A 17,163-nucleotide genomic window follows, 5' to 3' on the forward strand; every position below is an offset into this window, starting at 1 on the left:
CGACGGGAAACGCGGAGGGACAATTGCAGGGCGTTGGTAGCGACGGTGGCTGGAGAGGGACAATATTGTCCAGCGGAGGCCTGGTCGCTAGGCAACGGTGGAAGGAAGCGCGGCTCGCGTGGGCTTAATATGCTGTGAGATAAATAATATATGCATATAAATATAATATAAATTTATACCGATAAATTTATGCATATAATACAAATTTATACCGATAAATTTATACCGATAAATTTATATATATAGAAAGAATAAATAATAAAGAGGCAGGAGCTGGAGGAGGGCGGAGGGAGGGTGTCTACGACAAGCGGCTGGGGAGGCAAAAGTGTCTTCAGGGACGTGGCGGCCATGTTGTGTGTGGCGGCCTTTGATTGTGGTCTATGGCGCCCCAGGAGGGACAATCTTCACACCCAACCTTTTCCAAACACCTAATTCTTTATTTTGGCTTTACACAGCAAAGGAATTATTCTAATTATTAATAATATTTTGCATTCTTTCACTTTTTGGAGGCCCCCCTCTGCTTCTTCTTGACCACCTTGGTCTTGTCGTCGATCAGCTTCAGGCCCTGCTTCTTTATCTCCTCGCGCCCAGGGAGGTAGCTGTGGTCGATGTCGGCAAAATTGAAGGCCTCTGTTGGGTGAGAGCAACGGGGTTGAGATGGATGGCCGCCCGGTGTCCCACTCTACAATCCCACCATTTCCCCCATTTCTCCCCTTCCAGAGATGGATGACAGCTTGGCAACCCTCCCTGCTAAGACTCTGGGGAAGCCCGTCTCCCCCATCCGATCCGGACCCAGCTGGTTGGGAGTCGTAGCGCCGCAGTGCCCGGTAGTACCTCGGACGTCTTCGTCGTCCTCGAAAGTGATTCTCAGGTTCTGCGGCTCCTCCCGGGTGCTCTCTTCCAAGACGTTCCTCACCTGGACAAAGGTCTGTGGAGGGCAACTTAATTATTAGTTAATTATTAGTTGTTATTGTAATTAATTAATTAATCTATCTGGGATGGTTCTGCCCTGTGTCAAACGCTCATCAAGCCTCTCAGCGCCAGATTCCCAATTCCAATTCCCAATGTCGATATTCCCGGATGAATCTCAACCGACTTGACACCTGGCGCTACGGTTCCCGGCGTTGCTTGGGGGAACGGGAAAAATCTTATTATGGAGACGCTACATTTCCATGCCTGGTGTGCTCCTCCCCCTCCCCCCCGGTCACATCAGAACGCCGTTGTGGTGAGAAACCTCCGCCAGGCGCCTTGCTGAAGCTGGCGCTACAGTTCCCGCGCACCTCGTTGGACTCCTCCTGGCTGAAGTCAAAGTGCAGCGGCTGGGCCGCCACCTTGAGGAGGTGAAGCAGCCGCCCCTCGCAGAATTGGAGCTTCTGGAAGATGTCCCAGGCCTCGCCACGGAATTCATCCTGGAGGGGAGAGAAAGGGGGGTTAATTGATAAACTCCTCGCAGCATGAAATATAGCTGCATTTTTTGAGATCCGGGGTGGATTGATTGATTTAACTCCCCGCGGCATGAAATATAGCTGCATTTCTGAAAATTTGGGGTTGATTGATTTAATTCCCCATGGAATGAAATATAGCTGCATTTTTGGAAAATCATGGTGGATTGATTGATTGATTGATTGATTGAACTTCCCGCGGCATGAAATATAGCTGGATTTTTTGAGATTCAGGGTAGATTGATTGATTGATTGAACTCCTCGCAGCATGAAATATAGCTGCATTTTTGGAACGGAGAACAATTTCAAAGCAGATCTTTGGGGTTCAGCTTGGGAACTCCCTGTTGCATCAGAGGGAGGGGAACGTTTGGAGAGCCAAGATGGGGAAATGGAGGGCTTTGGGGTGAATCAATAAACTCCCTGCAGCATGAAATGTAACTGCCTTTTTGGAAATTCGGGAACTAAAGTTTGCCAGGGTGCAAAGAGCGCTACAGTTTCCAGAATTTCCTGCCACAAGGGATCAGCTTTGTACCCTGTGCAAACCACACAGGATGGCATTTCAAAGGCCTTGCCCATGGGAACTATAGTATGGTGTGGAACCCGGTGAACTACGGTTCCCGGTCAAACAGAATTGAGTGGGAGAGGCTGCCCGTAAACCACAATTCCCAAGACCCAAGCTGACTTTGGGAACTGTAGTTCCCTACCTGCCCGGCCACGTGGACACCACACAGGCGAATGGCGAGGTTGTTGACCCCGTTCTCGAAAAGTAGCAGCAACTCCTGGTTCTGGGAAACGTGGTGCTGGGCCTCCGCCAGGCGGCGACTCTCTTCCTCTAGCGCTGCGCCCAGCTCCTCGGTCAGCTTCTGGGAGCTGCATGGGAAAGCAGGGCGCCCGGGGTTTTTTTTGGATGTTTGGAACTGCCTGCCCCAGGATCCCGTCAAAGCGTTTCAAATTCGAACTGTTACCTGAGGGCGCCAGGTGCCGGGTGGAACTTTAGCTCCGCCCGCTCCAGCTCCAGCGCCTTCAGGTGGGATTTAAGTTCCCGCCGGCGTCTTTCACACTCGGCAATCTGCTGCTGGAGGTCCTCCTCAGACTTCTTCTGCGCCAGGAAGCGCCCGGCGATATCCTGCGGGGAAAGAAATTGGTGCTATAATTATTGATTATTGATCTACAGCACCAAAGTTTTTACTCGTTTTGCAACCAATTAGTAGAGGTTTTTTTCTATTTATTAGACAGGCAACCCATCATTAGGACTTGTTGGGATTTCTTGATTAGATGGCAAATCTAATATGTATTGATTTATTAATCAATTATTTGATTATTTGATTAAATTGATTAATTGATTAAAAAGTATTTGTTAAATTCACAACCAATTCTTGGTATAGATGAGATTTCTTTTCCCCCACCCTTAGATTTACAACCAATCAATGCTTATTTGATTTGAAAGCATTATTAGTATTGATTAGACTATTGAATTTACAAGCACTTATTGGTATTGATGAGTATTGAATTTACAAGGACTTACCGGTATTGGTGTTTTGATTTTTCTCAGATATACAACCAATTATTGGTATTGATGAAATGTCTGTCTTTCTTAGATTTACAACCAAACATTGTTTCTCAGATTTGCAAGCAATTATTGGTATTGATGAGACTATTTAATTTACAAGCACTTATTGGTATTGATGAGTATTGAATTTACAAGGACTTATTGGTATTTGGTTTTTCTTAGATATACAGCCAATAATTTGTATTGATGAGATTTTTCTTTGTATTGATGAGATTTCTAAGCGATATACTACCAATTATAAATATTGCTGAGATTTACAACCAATGATTGGTATTGATGAGATTTCTTTCTGTCTTGGATTTACAACCAAAGTTTTGAATGTGTGACATTTAAATGTATTTTTAAACCTTTGTTGGAAGCCAGATGGGCAGGGCACAAATATATTATTATTATTATTATTATTAACCAATTATTGGTATTGAGGAGATTTCTTTCTTCAATTTACAGCCAATTGTTGATATTGATCCGATTTCTTTCTTTCTGAAATTCACAACCAGTCATTAGACATAATAATAATGATAATGATAATGATTGGGGAAGCTCCCCAAATGGGGATTATTATATATATATAATAATAATATCCCCATTTGGGGAGCTTCCAACCCAATATGAAACTACAACGGTCTGTTCAACATTCAAAGCTGCCTTTTGGCGATGGATTCCGCCCCCCAAGCTTTCCCGCCCGGGCGTCAGGAACTACAATACCCAGAGGTGGGAGCACTGGACGGCGGCCTTGATCTTGTCCACTTCGGCTGTCACCAGGCCCTGGTACTCGATCATGGCCTTGGAGGCCTCCAGCCTGGCCCCTGGGAGGAGAGAGAGAGGTGACCGGGGGCCATACGCTATGACTCCCGGGTACCGCGCACTACAACTCCCTGGTGCCGCACGCTACGACTCCCAGGCACGGGAAGGGGGCCCTGGCTTACCTCTCATCCCCTCGCGGCCCATCAGGCTGGGGAAGTCCATGTCGCGGCGTCCTTGCTGGCGGAGAGAGGGGGCGACATGCAGTGGTTAGAACAGTGGGGCAGGGGGAAGGGGTAGGCGCTGCACCAGGGTTCCCAGCTGCTCACCAGCGTCCGGCGGTGCCTCTCAGAGGCGTCCTTGCTGCGGATCCTCTCGATCTGCTTCTTCTGGATGTTGAGGGAGTTGTCGCGGAACTTCTTCTCGGCCACCAGCTCCGTCTCGGTGTTGAGCATGTCGGCCTGGAAATAATGATGATGATGATGATAATGATGACACTCATTTGCTGACATGAGTGACTCATGATTATTCTTTAATCCGTTGCTTAACTCTCATAATACAAATAATAAATATTAAATAGTAAAGGAATATCTAATATTAAGCCTTCGATAATATTTAATAATAATAATAATAATAATAATAATAATAATAATAATAATAATATGTTAATTGGCTGTTTTTATTGGAAAACCAATAAAAATTATTATTATTATTATTATTATTATTATTAGTAATCATATGTGAATTGGCTGTATTGGAAAATGAATAAAAATGATTTTAATAATAATAATGATGATGATACTCATTTGCTGACATGATTGACTCATGATCATTCTTTAATCCGTTGCTTAACTCTCATAATACAAATAATAAATAGTAAAGAGTAAAGAAATATCTAATATTGTATTCAATAATATTTAATAATAATAATATGTTAATTGGCTGTATGTATTGGAAAAATAATAATGATTTAATAATAATAATAATAAGTTAATTGGCTGTTTTTATTGGAAAACTAATAAAAATGATTAATAATAATAATATGTTAATTGGCTGTATTGGAAAACAAATAAAAATGATAATAATAATAATAATAATGGGAAAATTTTAAGCCACCCAGAGTGGCTGGGGGACACCCAGCTTGATGGGCAGGGTAGAAATAATAATAATAATAATAATAATAATAATAATAATAATAATTTGCAGCCTCTCACCTGAGCCGCCTCCATGGCTTCTGTTGTGTCAAGGGTCATGAGGCGGACGCCTTGCAGCTCCACCTGATAGACTTCCACCCGCTTCTGCAGGTCGTCCAGGATGAGAGGGAGGTGAGACAATTCCTGGGAAGAAATAATAATAATATGGAAATTAATAGTAATAACAATAATGATGATGATGAAGCAATATACAGTCCCATCAAGAAACTACCCAGTTTCTCAATGGGACTGTATAGTGCTTCATTAATAATTATAACGTGGAAAATAATAATAATAATAATAATAATAATAATAATAATAATGAAGCAATATAGTCCCATCGAGAAACTACCCTTTTTATTATTTATTTATTTCCCAAATTATTTTTATTATTAAGCAATACACAGTCCGATTTCGGTGGGGGGGCGGGGGGCAGGCAGAAGCCCTCACGTCTTTCAGCACGTCCAACATCTTCCGGTACAGCATGTGGGCATTCTCGGCCGTCGCAATTAGCACCCGGGTCTTCTCCACGCTGTTCTCCAGCCGGCGGATCTCCTGCAACCGGGGGGGGGGGGGGCAGAGCCGTTAACCTGGGAAAACTCCCCGCTGCAGCAAGGCAGGGCTGGCGGCATTTTGGGGGGATTTAAAATCCAGGTGGAGGGTTTGGCCAATCACTCAAAATTAATAATAATAATAATAATAATAGTAGTAGTAGTAGTAGTAGTACAGTAGTAGTATTTAATAATATTATTATTACTAAATACTATTAATATTATTAAATTATTATTTAATATCATCTATATATATAAAAATGTAAAAATCTTGAAAGTGTCAGCCGCACTTTTCTCCATAACCACTTGACCGATCGTCCTGAAATTTTGACACAGCGATCCAGGCCATTCCCTGAGCGTTGTTGGGGACAAAAAACCCTCAAATTTCGCATCTGGGCAGGTAGAAACCTGGTTTCCCACCAAGTAAAACAGCGCCCTCAAGTGGCGTTATACCCTCCTCCACCCCTCCCTTCCTGTGAAATCTAAGCCACACCCACAAACCAAATGACATCATCAACCAAGCAACTGAAACCACCAAGACGGAAATTATCAGACCCCTAGGCCCCTGCCAGACTGCTAGGCCCCCACTAGGCCCAGGGGGGAAGAGGGCGAGCGCCCGGATCGCAGGTCGCAACATGGCCTTTGTTTTATGTAGCCCCTGCCAGGCCTCCACTAGGCCCGGGGGGGGGAATAACCCACAGCAACGCACTTGGGGGCACGGCAAGGGGTTTTTACTTTACAATTTAGCACCACTACCACCCCCAAATCCCCCACTAAATAACCACAAGACAAAAATAAGTACCATCCTTCAAAACGTCATGAGATACGCCGGTCATGGAGAGGGGGGGGGACGACAAACAGAATAGATCATGGATCGGGACACGTGGGGGCAGTCACATGGATTAGCCACAACAACGCGCCACACCCACAAACCCCGCCTCCGCCACGAGATCCTATAAAACAGGGGGACTCTGAGGCTCAGGGGGATCTGAAGGGGGCCTATTACCCTACATTTGACAGACTAACGCACAGCAACCCACAAACCCCGCCTCCACCACGAGATCCACCACTCACATCCATCCATCCATCCAGCAGAGGTGTTGAAGACCAAACCAACTGAAAACAGGCAGGTAGCCGTGTTGGTCTGAGGTAGTCGAAACGAAATAAAAAAATTCCTTCCAGTAGCACCTTAGTTGGTCTTTAAGGTGCTGCTGGAAGGAATATTTTTATTTTGTTTCAACTGAAAACAGGCCTTTTCCAGCAACAAGGTCCAATGAATAGAAGGCAGGGATACGTAATGGGTCAGAACAGGGTGGGGGGAGACACAGGGATGAAACCTGCCCTCTCCACAGTATCTCGCCTCGACTCAGGGAAACTCTGAGGCCCAGGGGGATCTGAAGGGGGGCTATTACCCTCCATTTCACATATACTACGACTGAATGCAACCCTCTGCGTCTTTTTAAAAAAAACAACAACCATGCACTTTCTCTCCCCAGTTTAAGTCCTCATATATTTGCAGTGCCCAATTCCAACCCCCTCGATTTACAATCCCCTACCTTCCCCTTGCCACTTCCTGGAACTGAACAACTTGGGTGTTTCAGAATGCGCCTTCTGTTGCCAGGTCCTTTGCAGGGCCAGACAGAGGCCCGGGCCAGGTAGATAATGTGGCCCTGTTTTTAACCCTTTTGTTACTTTTTTCCATTTTACTGATTGTGAATACAGTATGCTGACTGAGGCCCTCTTTGGATTCGGAGGCCCACGCCAAGTGGCCCATAAGACCCCCCCTCCTTCTGTCTGGGCCTGTCCGTTGCTACGGGGCTGTGGGGCTTCGCTATTTGACCCCCCCCCCCCGGTCGGGATTTTTAAAGTAGTTCTCTGGGTCCCAGGGCGCATCACCACCCCCAATCCTTAATCTAAATATATAGAAATGTTCACGATATGTGCCCAGGGTCCAATGTATGGAGATACAGGGGGGAGGGGACAACAGAGGGCTCAGACAAAAGTAAATCCTGGGAAATGGAACCCAGAAACTGACATTTCCTTCTCCAAGGGTGGGGGCCAATGTAGGAAGATACCGGGGGTAGGGGCCAACACTCCCCAGGGACAACAGAGGGCTCAGACAAAAGTGCATGCTGGGAAATAGAACCCAGAACCTAACAGTTCCTTCTCCAAGGGTGGGGGCCAAGGTATGGAGATACATGGGGGAGGGGCCAACACTCCCCACGGACAACAGAGGGAAGGGTATCCTACCGAAACACAGGGATGAGCCAGCGTGGAGGGAGGAGGGGCAGGATACGTCGTGGATCAGGACGGGGGGGGGTCACAGGAAAGAACCACAGCAACGCGTGGCCGGGTCAGCTAGTTATATTATAAAATTAAATGAATTATTAAATATTAATAATACTATTGTTATTTAATCAATAAGAATAGTATTTTTTATTGAATCTGGGATTGCTAAATTATTACAGTATTTAAGATTGTGATATAATATTATTTAATAACCTAATTATAACATGAAATAAATGATTAAATATTAATAACTTATTATTATTCTTTAATCAATACAAACAGTCTTATTTCTTGAATCTGGGATCTCTACAGAGCGCCACGCTCCCTCTCACCCTCAGCTGGGCCTGAGCCTCGGGCCCAGGCGTCTCGAGGGCGATGAGTCCCCGCAAGATGACCTGTAGCTCCTCAAGGTGCGTGCCCCGCCGCTTGACCTCGTAGAGCAGGGCGTTGTGGGTGTTCATGCGGCTGAAGACGTAGCTGCTCAGCGTAGCTCGAGCTTGCTGTCCGGGGGGGGGGGACATGTTGTCAATCAGCAGGCCAATCAATCAATCAGCGAGCTGATCGATCGGTCGTCAATCCCCCCCCTACGATTACCGATCGCGACAGCCTCCTCACCTCCACCGTGTATTCGGCCAGAGCCACCTTCTCCCTCTTGCGGTCACGGCAGGCACGGGTGATGGTGGCGTGGTCATACTGCGGGGAGAAGGACAAGGCCGGCGGGTCAGGATAGATGACTCGGGGTCCCTTTTCCCACAATCCCGGTTGGCTCATCTACCTTTTCGTGGAGCTGTCTCTGGAAGGTCTTCGGAGATGTTCCAGAGATGGGTCAACATCCCTTCCTCCCTTCCTGAATTCCTTCCTTTCCTCTTTCTTTCCTTCCTTCCTTCCTTCCTTCCTTCCTTCCTTCCTTCCTTCCTTCTTCCTTCCTTAATCCCTCCCTTAATTCTTTATTTCCTTTTTCTCTTTCCTGAATCCTTCTTTCTTTCTGTCCTTCCTTAATTCCTCAATTCTTTATTTCTTTCCTTCCTTCCTTCTTTCCTTCCTTTCCTTCTTCCTAAATCTATCCTTCCTTCCTTCCTTCTCTCTCTCTCTCTATCTCTCACCCACCCCTTCCTTCCCTCCTTCCTTAATTCCTTCCTTCCCTCCTCCCATCAATCCTCTACTTCAAAGCCTTCCGATCTGGGAATCCAAGCTCCCAAATCCAGGAATGATGGACAGCGAAGGAATTCCCATGTTATGAGGATTCCCTTTTGGGGTAGGATACCCCATGATCATCTGGGCTGACCCCGAACCAAGCAAGCAGAGATGAAATCCTAGAAGAGAAGGGGGAGAGGGAAGGGGGTCCCCAGGGGCCATCCAGTCCACCCCCTTGTCCCCCCATACCTTGATGGACAGGTCCAGCTCGTGGGCCCCTTGACGGACATCTCCCCGGAGGTAGCCCAGGAGGTATTTGTTCTTGCCGACATTCTCCTCCGCCCCTTGAGCGAAGAGCTTCCTTCCCTGCTCTGGGAGGGGGGGTCAGGGGTGTGTGATCAAGACATTCATAGTAGTCATAGTTATTATTAGTATTATTATTATGGCCAGAGGATTGGAGAAGATCAGTCTACATCCCAATTCCAAAGAAGGGCAGTGCCAAAGAATGCTCCAAATACCGCACAATTGCGCTCATTTCACACGCTAGCAAGGTTATGCTTAAAATTCTACAAGGCAGGCTTAGGCAGTATGTGGACCAAGAACTCCCAGAAGTGCAAGCTGGATTTCGAAGGGGCAGAGGAACCAGAGACCAAATAGCAAACATGCGCTGGATTATGGAGAAAGCTAGAGAGTTCCAGAAAAATGTCTACTTCTGCTTCATTGACTATGCAAAAGCCTTTGACTGTGTCGACCACAGCAAACTATGGCAAGTTCTTAAAGAAATGGGAGTGCCTGATCACCTCATCTGTCTCCTGAGAAATCTCTATGTGGGACAAGAAGCTACAGTTAGAACTGGATATGGAACAACTGATTGGTTCAAAATTGGGAAAGGAGTACGACAAGGTTGTATATTGTCTCCCTGCTTATTTAACTTATATGCAGAATTCATCATGCGAAAGGCTGGACTAGATGAATCCCAAGCCGGAATTAAGATTGCCGGAAGAAATATCAACAACCTCAGATATGCAGATGACACAACCTTGATGGCAGAAAGTGAGGAGGAATTAAAGAACCTTTTAATGAGGGTGAAAGAGGAGAGCGCAAAATATGGTCTGAAGCTCAACATCAAAAAAACCAAGATTATGGCCACTGGTCCCATCACCTCCTGGCAAATAGAAGGGGAAGAAATGGAGGCAGTGAGAGATTTTACTTTCTTGGGCTCCTTGATCACTGCAGATGGTGACAGCAGTCACGAAATTAAAAGACACCTGCTTCTTGGGAGAAAAGCAATGACAAACCTAGACAGCATCTTAAAAAGCAGAGACATCACCTTGCCTACAAAGGTCCGTATAGTTAAAGCTATGGTTTTCCCTGTAGTGATGTATGGAAGTGAGAGCTGGACCATAAAGAAGGCTGATCGCCGAAGAATTGATGCTTTTGAATTATGGTGCTGGAGGAGACTCTTGAGAGTCCCATGGACTACGGTACAAGAAGATCAAACCTATCCATTCTGAAGGAAATCAGCCCTGAGTGCTCACTGGAAGGACAGATCCTGAAGCTGAGGCTCCAAGACTTTGGCCACCTCATGAGAAGAGAAGACTCCCTGGAAAAGAGCCTGATGTTGGGAAAGATTGAGGGCACTAGGAGAAGGGGACGACAGAGGACGAGATGGTTGGACAGTGTTATCGAAGCTACAAACATGAGTTTGACCAAATTGCGGGAGGCAGTGCAAGACAGGAGTGCCTGGCGTGCTATGGTCCATGGGGTCCCGAAGAGTCGGACACGACTAAACGACTAAACAACAACAAATTATCATCCTCAAAGTCCCATCTTTCGCTAATAATTACGATTAAATTATATTATAATATTATATTATAAAATTATTAAATGATGATGTCATTGTCCCCTCTTTCTCCAATTATTATGATTAAATTATTACATTAAAGGTAAAGGGACCCCTGACCATTAGGTCCAGTCGTGACCGACTCTGGGGTTGCGCGCTCATCTCGCATTATTGGCCGAAGGAGCCGGCGTATAGCTTCCAGGTCATGTGGCCAGCATGACAAAGCCGCTTCTGGCAAACCAGAGCAGCACATGGAAACGCCGTTTACCTTCCCGCTGTAGCGGTTCCTATTTATCTACTTGCATTTTGACGTGCTTTCGAACTGCTAGGTTGGCAGGAACCTATTACATTATTATTACATTATTACATTACAATATCATTGTCCCCTCTTTCTCCATTTCTCCCTGTGATCCAGCCTCCTGGCCTGCTACATTTCTCCCTCCCTTCTTTCATTCTCTCATCCTTCTTTCCTTAATTCCCTCCTTCCTTCCTTAATTGCTTACTTTCCTCCTTAATTCTTTCCTCCTTCCTTCTTCCTTCCTTAATTCCTTAATTCTTTCCTTCCTTCTTTCCTTCCTTAATTCTTCCCTTCCCTCCTTCCTAAAACCTCCCTTCTTTCCTTCCTTCATCATGCCTTCCTTCCTTCCTTAATTCCTTACTTTCCTCCTTAATCCTTCCTTCCTTCATTCCTTCTTAATCCTTCCTTCCTTCCTTAAGAAGCAACAAGAGGATCAGCCATTTTAGATCTGGTCCTAACCAATAGTGATGACCTGGTTAGTGGGGTAGAAGTAGCAGGATCATTAGGTGGGAGTGATCATGCTCTTCTGGAGTTTATTGTTCAGCGGAAAGGAGCAACCAAGCATACTAAGACTCAAATCCTAGACTTTAAGAAAGCCGACTTCAGAAAACTTAGGGAAACGCTGGGTGAGATCCCATGGACAGAAATACTAAAAGGGAATGATGGTTGGGAGTTTGTTAAAAGTGAGATTTTAAAAGCACAACTTCAGGCAATACCAATGAGACGGAAACATGGAAGGTGCCTAAAGAAGCCAGGGTGGCTATCTAAAGAACTTTTAACTGAGTTAAGATTTAAAAGGGATATGTACAAAAAATGGAAAAGGGGGGAAATCACCAGAGAGGAATTCAAACATATAGCCAGCACGTGTAGAGACAAAGTCAGAAAAGCTAAAGCACAGAATGAACTCAGGCTCGCCAGAGAGGTTAAAAGCAACATAAAGGGCTTTTATGGGTATGTCCGTAGCAAAAGGAAGAACAAGGAAACAGTGGGGTCACTTAGAGGAGAAGATGGTGAAATGCAAACGGGACAGAGAAAGGGCAGAACTCCTCAATGCCTTCTTTGCCTCAGTCTTCTCCAAAAAAAGAAAACAATGCTTGACCTGAAGAATATGGAGCAGATGATTCAGCAGGGGAAACACAGACCAGAATAAGTAAGGAGGTAGTACAAGAATACTTGGCTAGTTTAGATGTATTCAAGTCTCCAGGGCCAGATGAACTACATCCAAGAGTATTAAAAGAACTGGCAGAGGTGATTTCAGAACCACTGGCAATAATCTTTGAAAATTCCTGGAGAACAGGCAAAGTTCCAGCAGACTGGAGGAGGGTAAATGTTGTCCCTATTTTCAAAAGGGGGAAAAGAGAGGACCCAAACAATTACTGCCCAGTCAGCCTGACATCAATACCAGGAAAGATTCTAGAGCAAATCATTAAGCAAACAGTCTGTGAGCACATAGAAAGAAACTCTGTGATCACTAAAAGTCAGCATAGGTTTCTGAAAAATAAGTCATGTCAGACTAATCTGATCTCATTTTTTGACAGAATTACAAGCCTGGTAGATGAAGGGAACGCTGTGGATGTAGCCTATCTCGATTTCAGCAAGGCCTTTGACAAGGTGCCCCATGATATTCTTGTAAAGAAGCTGGTAAAATGTGGGCTAGACAATGCTACCATTCAGTGGATTTGTAACTGGCTTACTGACCGAACCCAAAGGGTGCTCATCAATGGCTCCTCCTCATCCTGGAGAGTAGTGACTAGTGGGGTGCCACAGGGTTCTGTCTTGGGCCCAGTCTTATTCAACATCTTTATCAATGACTTGGATGATGGGCTTGAGGGCATCCTGATCAAGTTTGCAGACGACACCAAATTGGGAGCGGTGGCTAATACCCCAGAGGACAGGATCACACTTCAAAATGACCTCAACAGATTAGACAACTGGGCCAAAGCAAACAAGATGAATTTTAACAAGGAGAAATGTAAGGTACTACACTTGGGCAAAAAAACCGAAAGGCACAAATAGAGGATGGGTGCCACCTGGCTTGAGAGCAGTACATGTGAAAAGGATCTAGGAGTCTTGGTAGACCACAAACTTGACATGAGTCAGCAGTGTGATGCAGCAGCTAAAAAAGCCAATGCAATTCTGGGCTGCATCAATAGGAGTATAGTGTCTAGATCCAGGGAAGTAATAGTACCACTGTATTCTGCTCTGGTCAGACCTCACCTGGAGTACTGTGTCCAGTTCTGGGCACCACAGTTCAAGAAGGATACTGACAAGCTGGAACGTGTCCAGAAGAGGGCAACCAAAATGGTCAAAGGCCTGGAAACGATGCCTTATGAGGAACGGCTTAGGGAGCTGGGTATGTTTAGCCTGGAGAAGAGAAGGTTAAGGGGTGATATGATAGCCATGTTCAAATATATGAAAGGATGTCATATAGAGGGGGAGGAAAGATTGTTTTCTGCTGCTCCAGAGAAGCGGACACGGAGCAATGGATTCAAACTTCAAGAAAGAAGATTCCACCTAAACGTTAGGAAGAACTTCCTGACAGTAAGAGCTGTTCGGCAGTGGAAATTGCTACCAAGGAGTGTGGTGGAGTCTCCTTCTTTGGAGGTCTTTAAGCAGAGGGTTGACAGCCATATGTCAAGAATGCTTTGATGGTGTTTCCTGCTTGGCAGGGGGTTGGACTGGATGGCCCTGTGGTCTCTTCCAACTCTATGAGTCTATGATTCTATGAATTCCTTCATTCTTTCTTTCCTTCTTTCTTTCCTTAATTCCTTCCTTCCCTCCTTCCTAAATCTTTCCTCCCTCCTCCCTCCCTCCCTCCCTCCCTTTTCTCCTTGATTCTTTCCTCCTTCCTTCATTTAACTCCTTAATTCTTTCTTCTTTCCTTCCTTAATTCCTTCCTTCCCTCCTTCCTAAAACCTCCCTTCTCTCCTTCCTTCTTTCCTTCCTAAATTCCTTCCTCAACTCATTAATTCTTTCTTATTTCCTTCCTTATTTTCTTCCTTTCCTCCTTAATTCTTCCTTCCTTCCTTCCTTCCTTCCTTTCCTCCTTCCTTCCTTCCTTCCTTCCTTCCTTCCTTCTTTACTTCTTTCCTACCTTAATTCCTTGCTTCCCTCCTTCCTAAATCCACCCATCCATCCATCCTTCCTTCCTTAATTCTTTCTTTCTTTCCTTCCTTAATTCCTTCCTTCCCTCCTTCCTAAAACCTCCCTTTTTCCCTTCCTTCCTTCATCCTTCCTTCCTTTCTTATTTCCTTAATTCTTTCTTTCCTTCCTTCCTTAATTCTTTCTGCTAGATTTCTCCCTACGATCCGGCCCACCTTGCAGGTGGATGATGGTCTGGAGGCCCTCAATCTGCTCCTTGACGTCCCTCTTCCTGGCAAAGCGCATGGTGATCAAGTGGGGGAATCCCCGGGAGGGTGGGCGGGGCAGCAGAGCAACGCCCACGAGCTCCTGTGTGATGTCACAGAGGTGGTTGTGACCTCACAGGCCCCCCCCCCGGTTCATTCTAGCAGAAGCCTACTGAATCCCAGAATGATTGACAGGGCGCCAGAGTCATCTAGCCGAATGACCCACAGAATGACTAAAACGTGGCTCTTGGGGCAACTAATAATAATAATAATAATAATAATAATAATAATAATAATAATATCAATTAAAGTCCTCAGCAATCTTTTTTTTTAATGACTAAAAGGTGGCTCTTGGGGCAACTACTACTACTACTACTAATAATAATAATAATAATAATATCAATTAAAATCCTAGGCAATCCTCCATTACTTATTATTATTATTGTTATTATTATTAGTAATAGTTGCCCCGAGAGCCACGTTTTAGTCGTAAACAACAACAACTAAAACGTGGCTCACGGGGCAATTATTATTATTATTAATAATAATAATAATTAGTAATGCTGCCCAGGACTCTTCCTGCTGTGAGTGCCCACAGGCCCTGTCCCTGCCTCTCTCCACCTGGCTCAGGGCAGGGCCTGGAGGGCCTCATAAGGACTGCTGCCGCTGTTCTGCTGCTGGTGCTGCCCAGGGGGATTTAAAACAGCACAGAGTTATTTTTAAAATGCTTTTTAAAGAATTTTTATGTTTTTTATTTTCTTTGGGGTGGTAGGTGGGAGGGATTTTTAGTTGGGTATGGGAATTTGTTAAACTTTGGGTATATTTGTAATTTTTATTGTTTTTGGTTTTATTGTTTTTTGTGTTTTTTGTGTTTTTTGTGTTTTTCTTTTGTTCCATTTTTTGCTGTTTTTTTACAAAGGTTTTATTTTGTTTTTAAGGGGAGGGGTGGAGGGGTCAGGGCTGCCCAGGAGGGGGTCCCAGCCAGAAAAATGGCTGGGGCAGATTCCACGGGGGGGGGGGGATGAACTGGGACAACCGATCTCAGTGGTCACGGGTAGGAGGAGGAGTTACGCTAAGACCAGACCATGTCATTACCGAGGAGGCAGACTTAGTCGTTGTCTGAGGACTATCCCTGCCTCCGGGTCTGTTCCTGACCGGATACTGGAATCGGCAAGGGATACCCACATGACCTGAAGGTGCTCCTGTGCAATGCCAGGTCAATGATGAATAAGACCACTGCCATTCACGACCTGATTGTGGGTGGAGGATTTGACCTGGCATGTGTGACAGAGACCTGGTTGGATGAAGCAGATGGGCCTGTCCTTGCCGCTGCTTGTCCACCAGGTTTCTCTTATGCACAGCAACCCAGGCCATCTGGGCGGGGAGGGAGGGTTGCAGTGATTTTTAGGAAGTCATTAGTTTGCACCAGGTGTCCTATTGGTAAGACCGAGTATTCTGAGTGCATGTTCTGGAAGTTGGGCAATAGGGGCAGTACAGGATTCCTTCTGGTGTACCGACCTCCCTGCTGCACCAAGGATTCCCTGCCCGAGCTGTGCTCCTGGAGGCACCTAGCTTGGTTGTCCTAGGGGATTTTAACATCCATGTCGACACGACCTTACAAGGAGCCGCTCGGGACTTCGTGGAAAGCATGGCCTCCATGGGGCTGTCCCTGAATAAGTCTGGCCCAACTCATAGCCGCAGACATGCCTTGGACCTGGTGTTTACCTCTATGGATGTTGGTGATCTGACATTAAGTAAAAGCGAAACAAAAGAAGTGCCATGGTCAGATCACTTTCTGGTGCAACTGGACTTCTCTGCAACCCTTCCCCTCTGCAGGGAAGTGGGACCGATTCGGATGGTCCGCCCCCGCTACTTAATGGATCCAATTGGCTTCCAGAGAGTGGTAGGGTATGTTTTATCCCATGTTGATGGCCTTTCAGCTGATTCCCTGGTGGCCCACTGGAATGCGGAGTTAACCAGGGCTATTGACTGCCTGGCTCCGAAGTGCCCTCTTCGATTGCATGGAACCCGGACAGCCCCGTGGTTTTCCCCAGAGCTGAGGGCGATGAAACAGTCGTTGAGACGGCTAGAGCGCCGGTGGCGAAAAACTCATTCTGAATCAGACCGAACACGGGCTAAAGCTCAACTTCGAGCCTACCAAGTGGCAATGGTGACGGCGAAGAGGACCTTCTTCACCGTTTCCATCGCATCTGCAGAAAACAGCAGCAGGAGACTCTTTCAGGTGGTTCACAATTTAGCGGAACCACCTGCTCCATCCGGGCCCAGTACGGGCCACATGATCTCCTGCAATGATTTTGCAAAGTTTTTTGCAGATAAAGTCGCTCAGATTCGGGAAGAGGTAGACTCCACCGTGGGAGCAGGGCCGGGGCGGGGGAGTGCTAGAGTCCTGTCTAGTCAAGTTGTGTGGGATCAATTCCAATCTGTTACCTCCGAGGATGTGGACAGGCTGCTTGGACGAGTGAAACCAACCACCTGTCTCCTTGATCCTTGCCCATCCTGGCTTATAAAAGCTAGCTGGGAAGGGCTGGGCAATGGGCTTTGCGGGTTGGTGAATGCTTCTCTCTATGAGGGAGCCTTCCCAGACCCGCTGAAAGAGGTGGTTATTAAAGCACTTCTTAAAAAATCGTCTTTAGATGCAGCCATTATGGCCAACTATCGCCCAGTCTCAAATCTTCCATTCCTGGGCAAGGTGATTGAGCGAGTGGTTGCTGAACAACTCCAGGCACACCTGGAA

General features: G+C 45.9%; 1 protein-coding gene and 1 long non-coding RNA gene across 2 annotated transcripts; one reads left to right on the plus strand and one right to left on the minus strand.

Annotated features, from left to right (window-relative positions):
* Nucleotides 1-10: 10 nt before the first annotated feature.
* LOC148686660 (uncharacterized) lies at nt 11-858 on the plus strand. The gene is made up of 3 exons (XR_015948729.1): nt 11-134; nt 510-637; nt 721-858. It is a non-coding gene; the product is annotated as an uncharacterized LOC148686660 (long non-coding RNA).
* CCDC183 (coiled-coil domain containing 183) lies at nt 417-14,563 on the minus strand. Its single transcript, XM_060270434.2, has 14 exons — nt 14,379-14,563; nt 9,170-9,291; nt 8,402-8,479; nt 8,119-8,286; nt 5,397-5,501; nt 4,968-5,090; nt 4,083-4,214; nt 3,939-3,993; nt 3,718-3,818; nt 2,408-2,568; nt 2,147-2,312; nt 1,281-1,409; nt 835-928; nt 417-630 (listed from the first exon to the last, which is right to left on the minus strand). Exons 1-14 carry the CDS (start codon nt 14,446-14,448, stop codon nt 497-499), a joined length of 1,638 nt encoding a protein of 545 aa, XP_060126417.1. The 5' UTR covers nt 14,449-14,563; the 3' UTR covers nt 417-496.
* Nucleotides 14,564-17,163: the final 2,600 nt, after the last annotated feature.

The sequence above is a fragment of the Zootoca vivipara genome, chromosome Z2 (assembly GCF_965207765.1).
Source record: "Zootoca vivipara chromosome Z2, rZooViv2.hap1.1, whole genome shotgun sequence".
NCBI classification, from domain to species: Eukaryota; Metazoa; Chordata; class Lepidosauria; order Squamata; family Lacertidae; genus Zootoca; species Zootoca vivipara.

Excerpts from the sequence above, each read along its gene's own strand:
- CCDC183 (XM_060270434.2), bottom strand. The coding sequence starts at position 14,448 with ATGCGCTTTGCCAGGAAGAGGGACGTCAAGGAGCAGATTGAGGGCCTC. Across the intron at positions 9,292-14,378 it reads GACCATCATCCACCTGCAAG|AGCAGGGAAGGAAGCTCTTC; the intron begins GTGGGCCGGATC and ends CCCCCCTCCCAG. Across the intron at positions 929-1,280 it reads GCCAGGAGGAGTCCAACGAG|ACCTTTGTCCAGGTGAGGAA; the intron begins GTGCGCGGGAAC and ends TGCCCTCCACAG.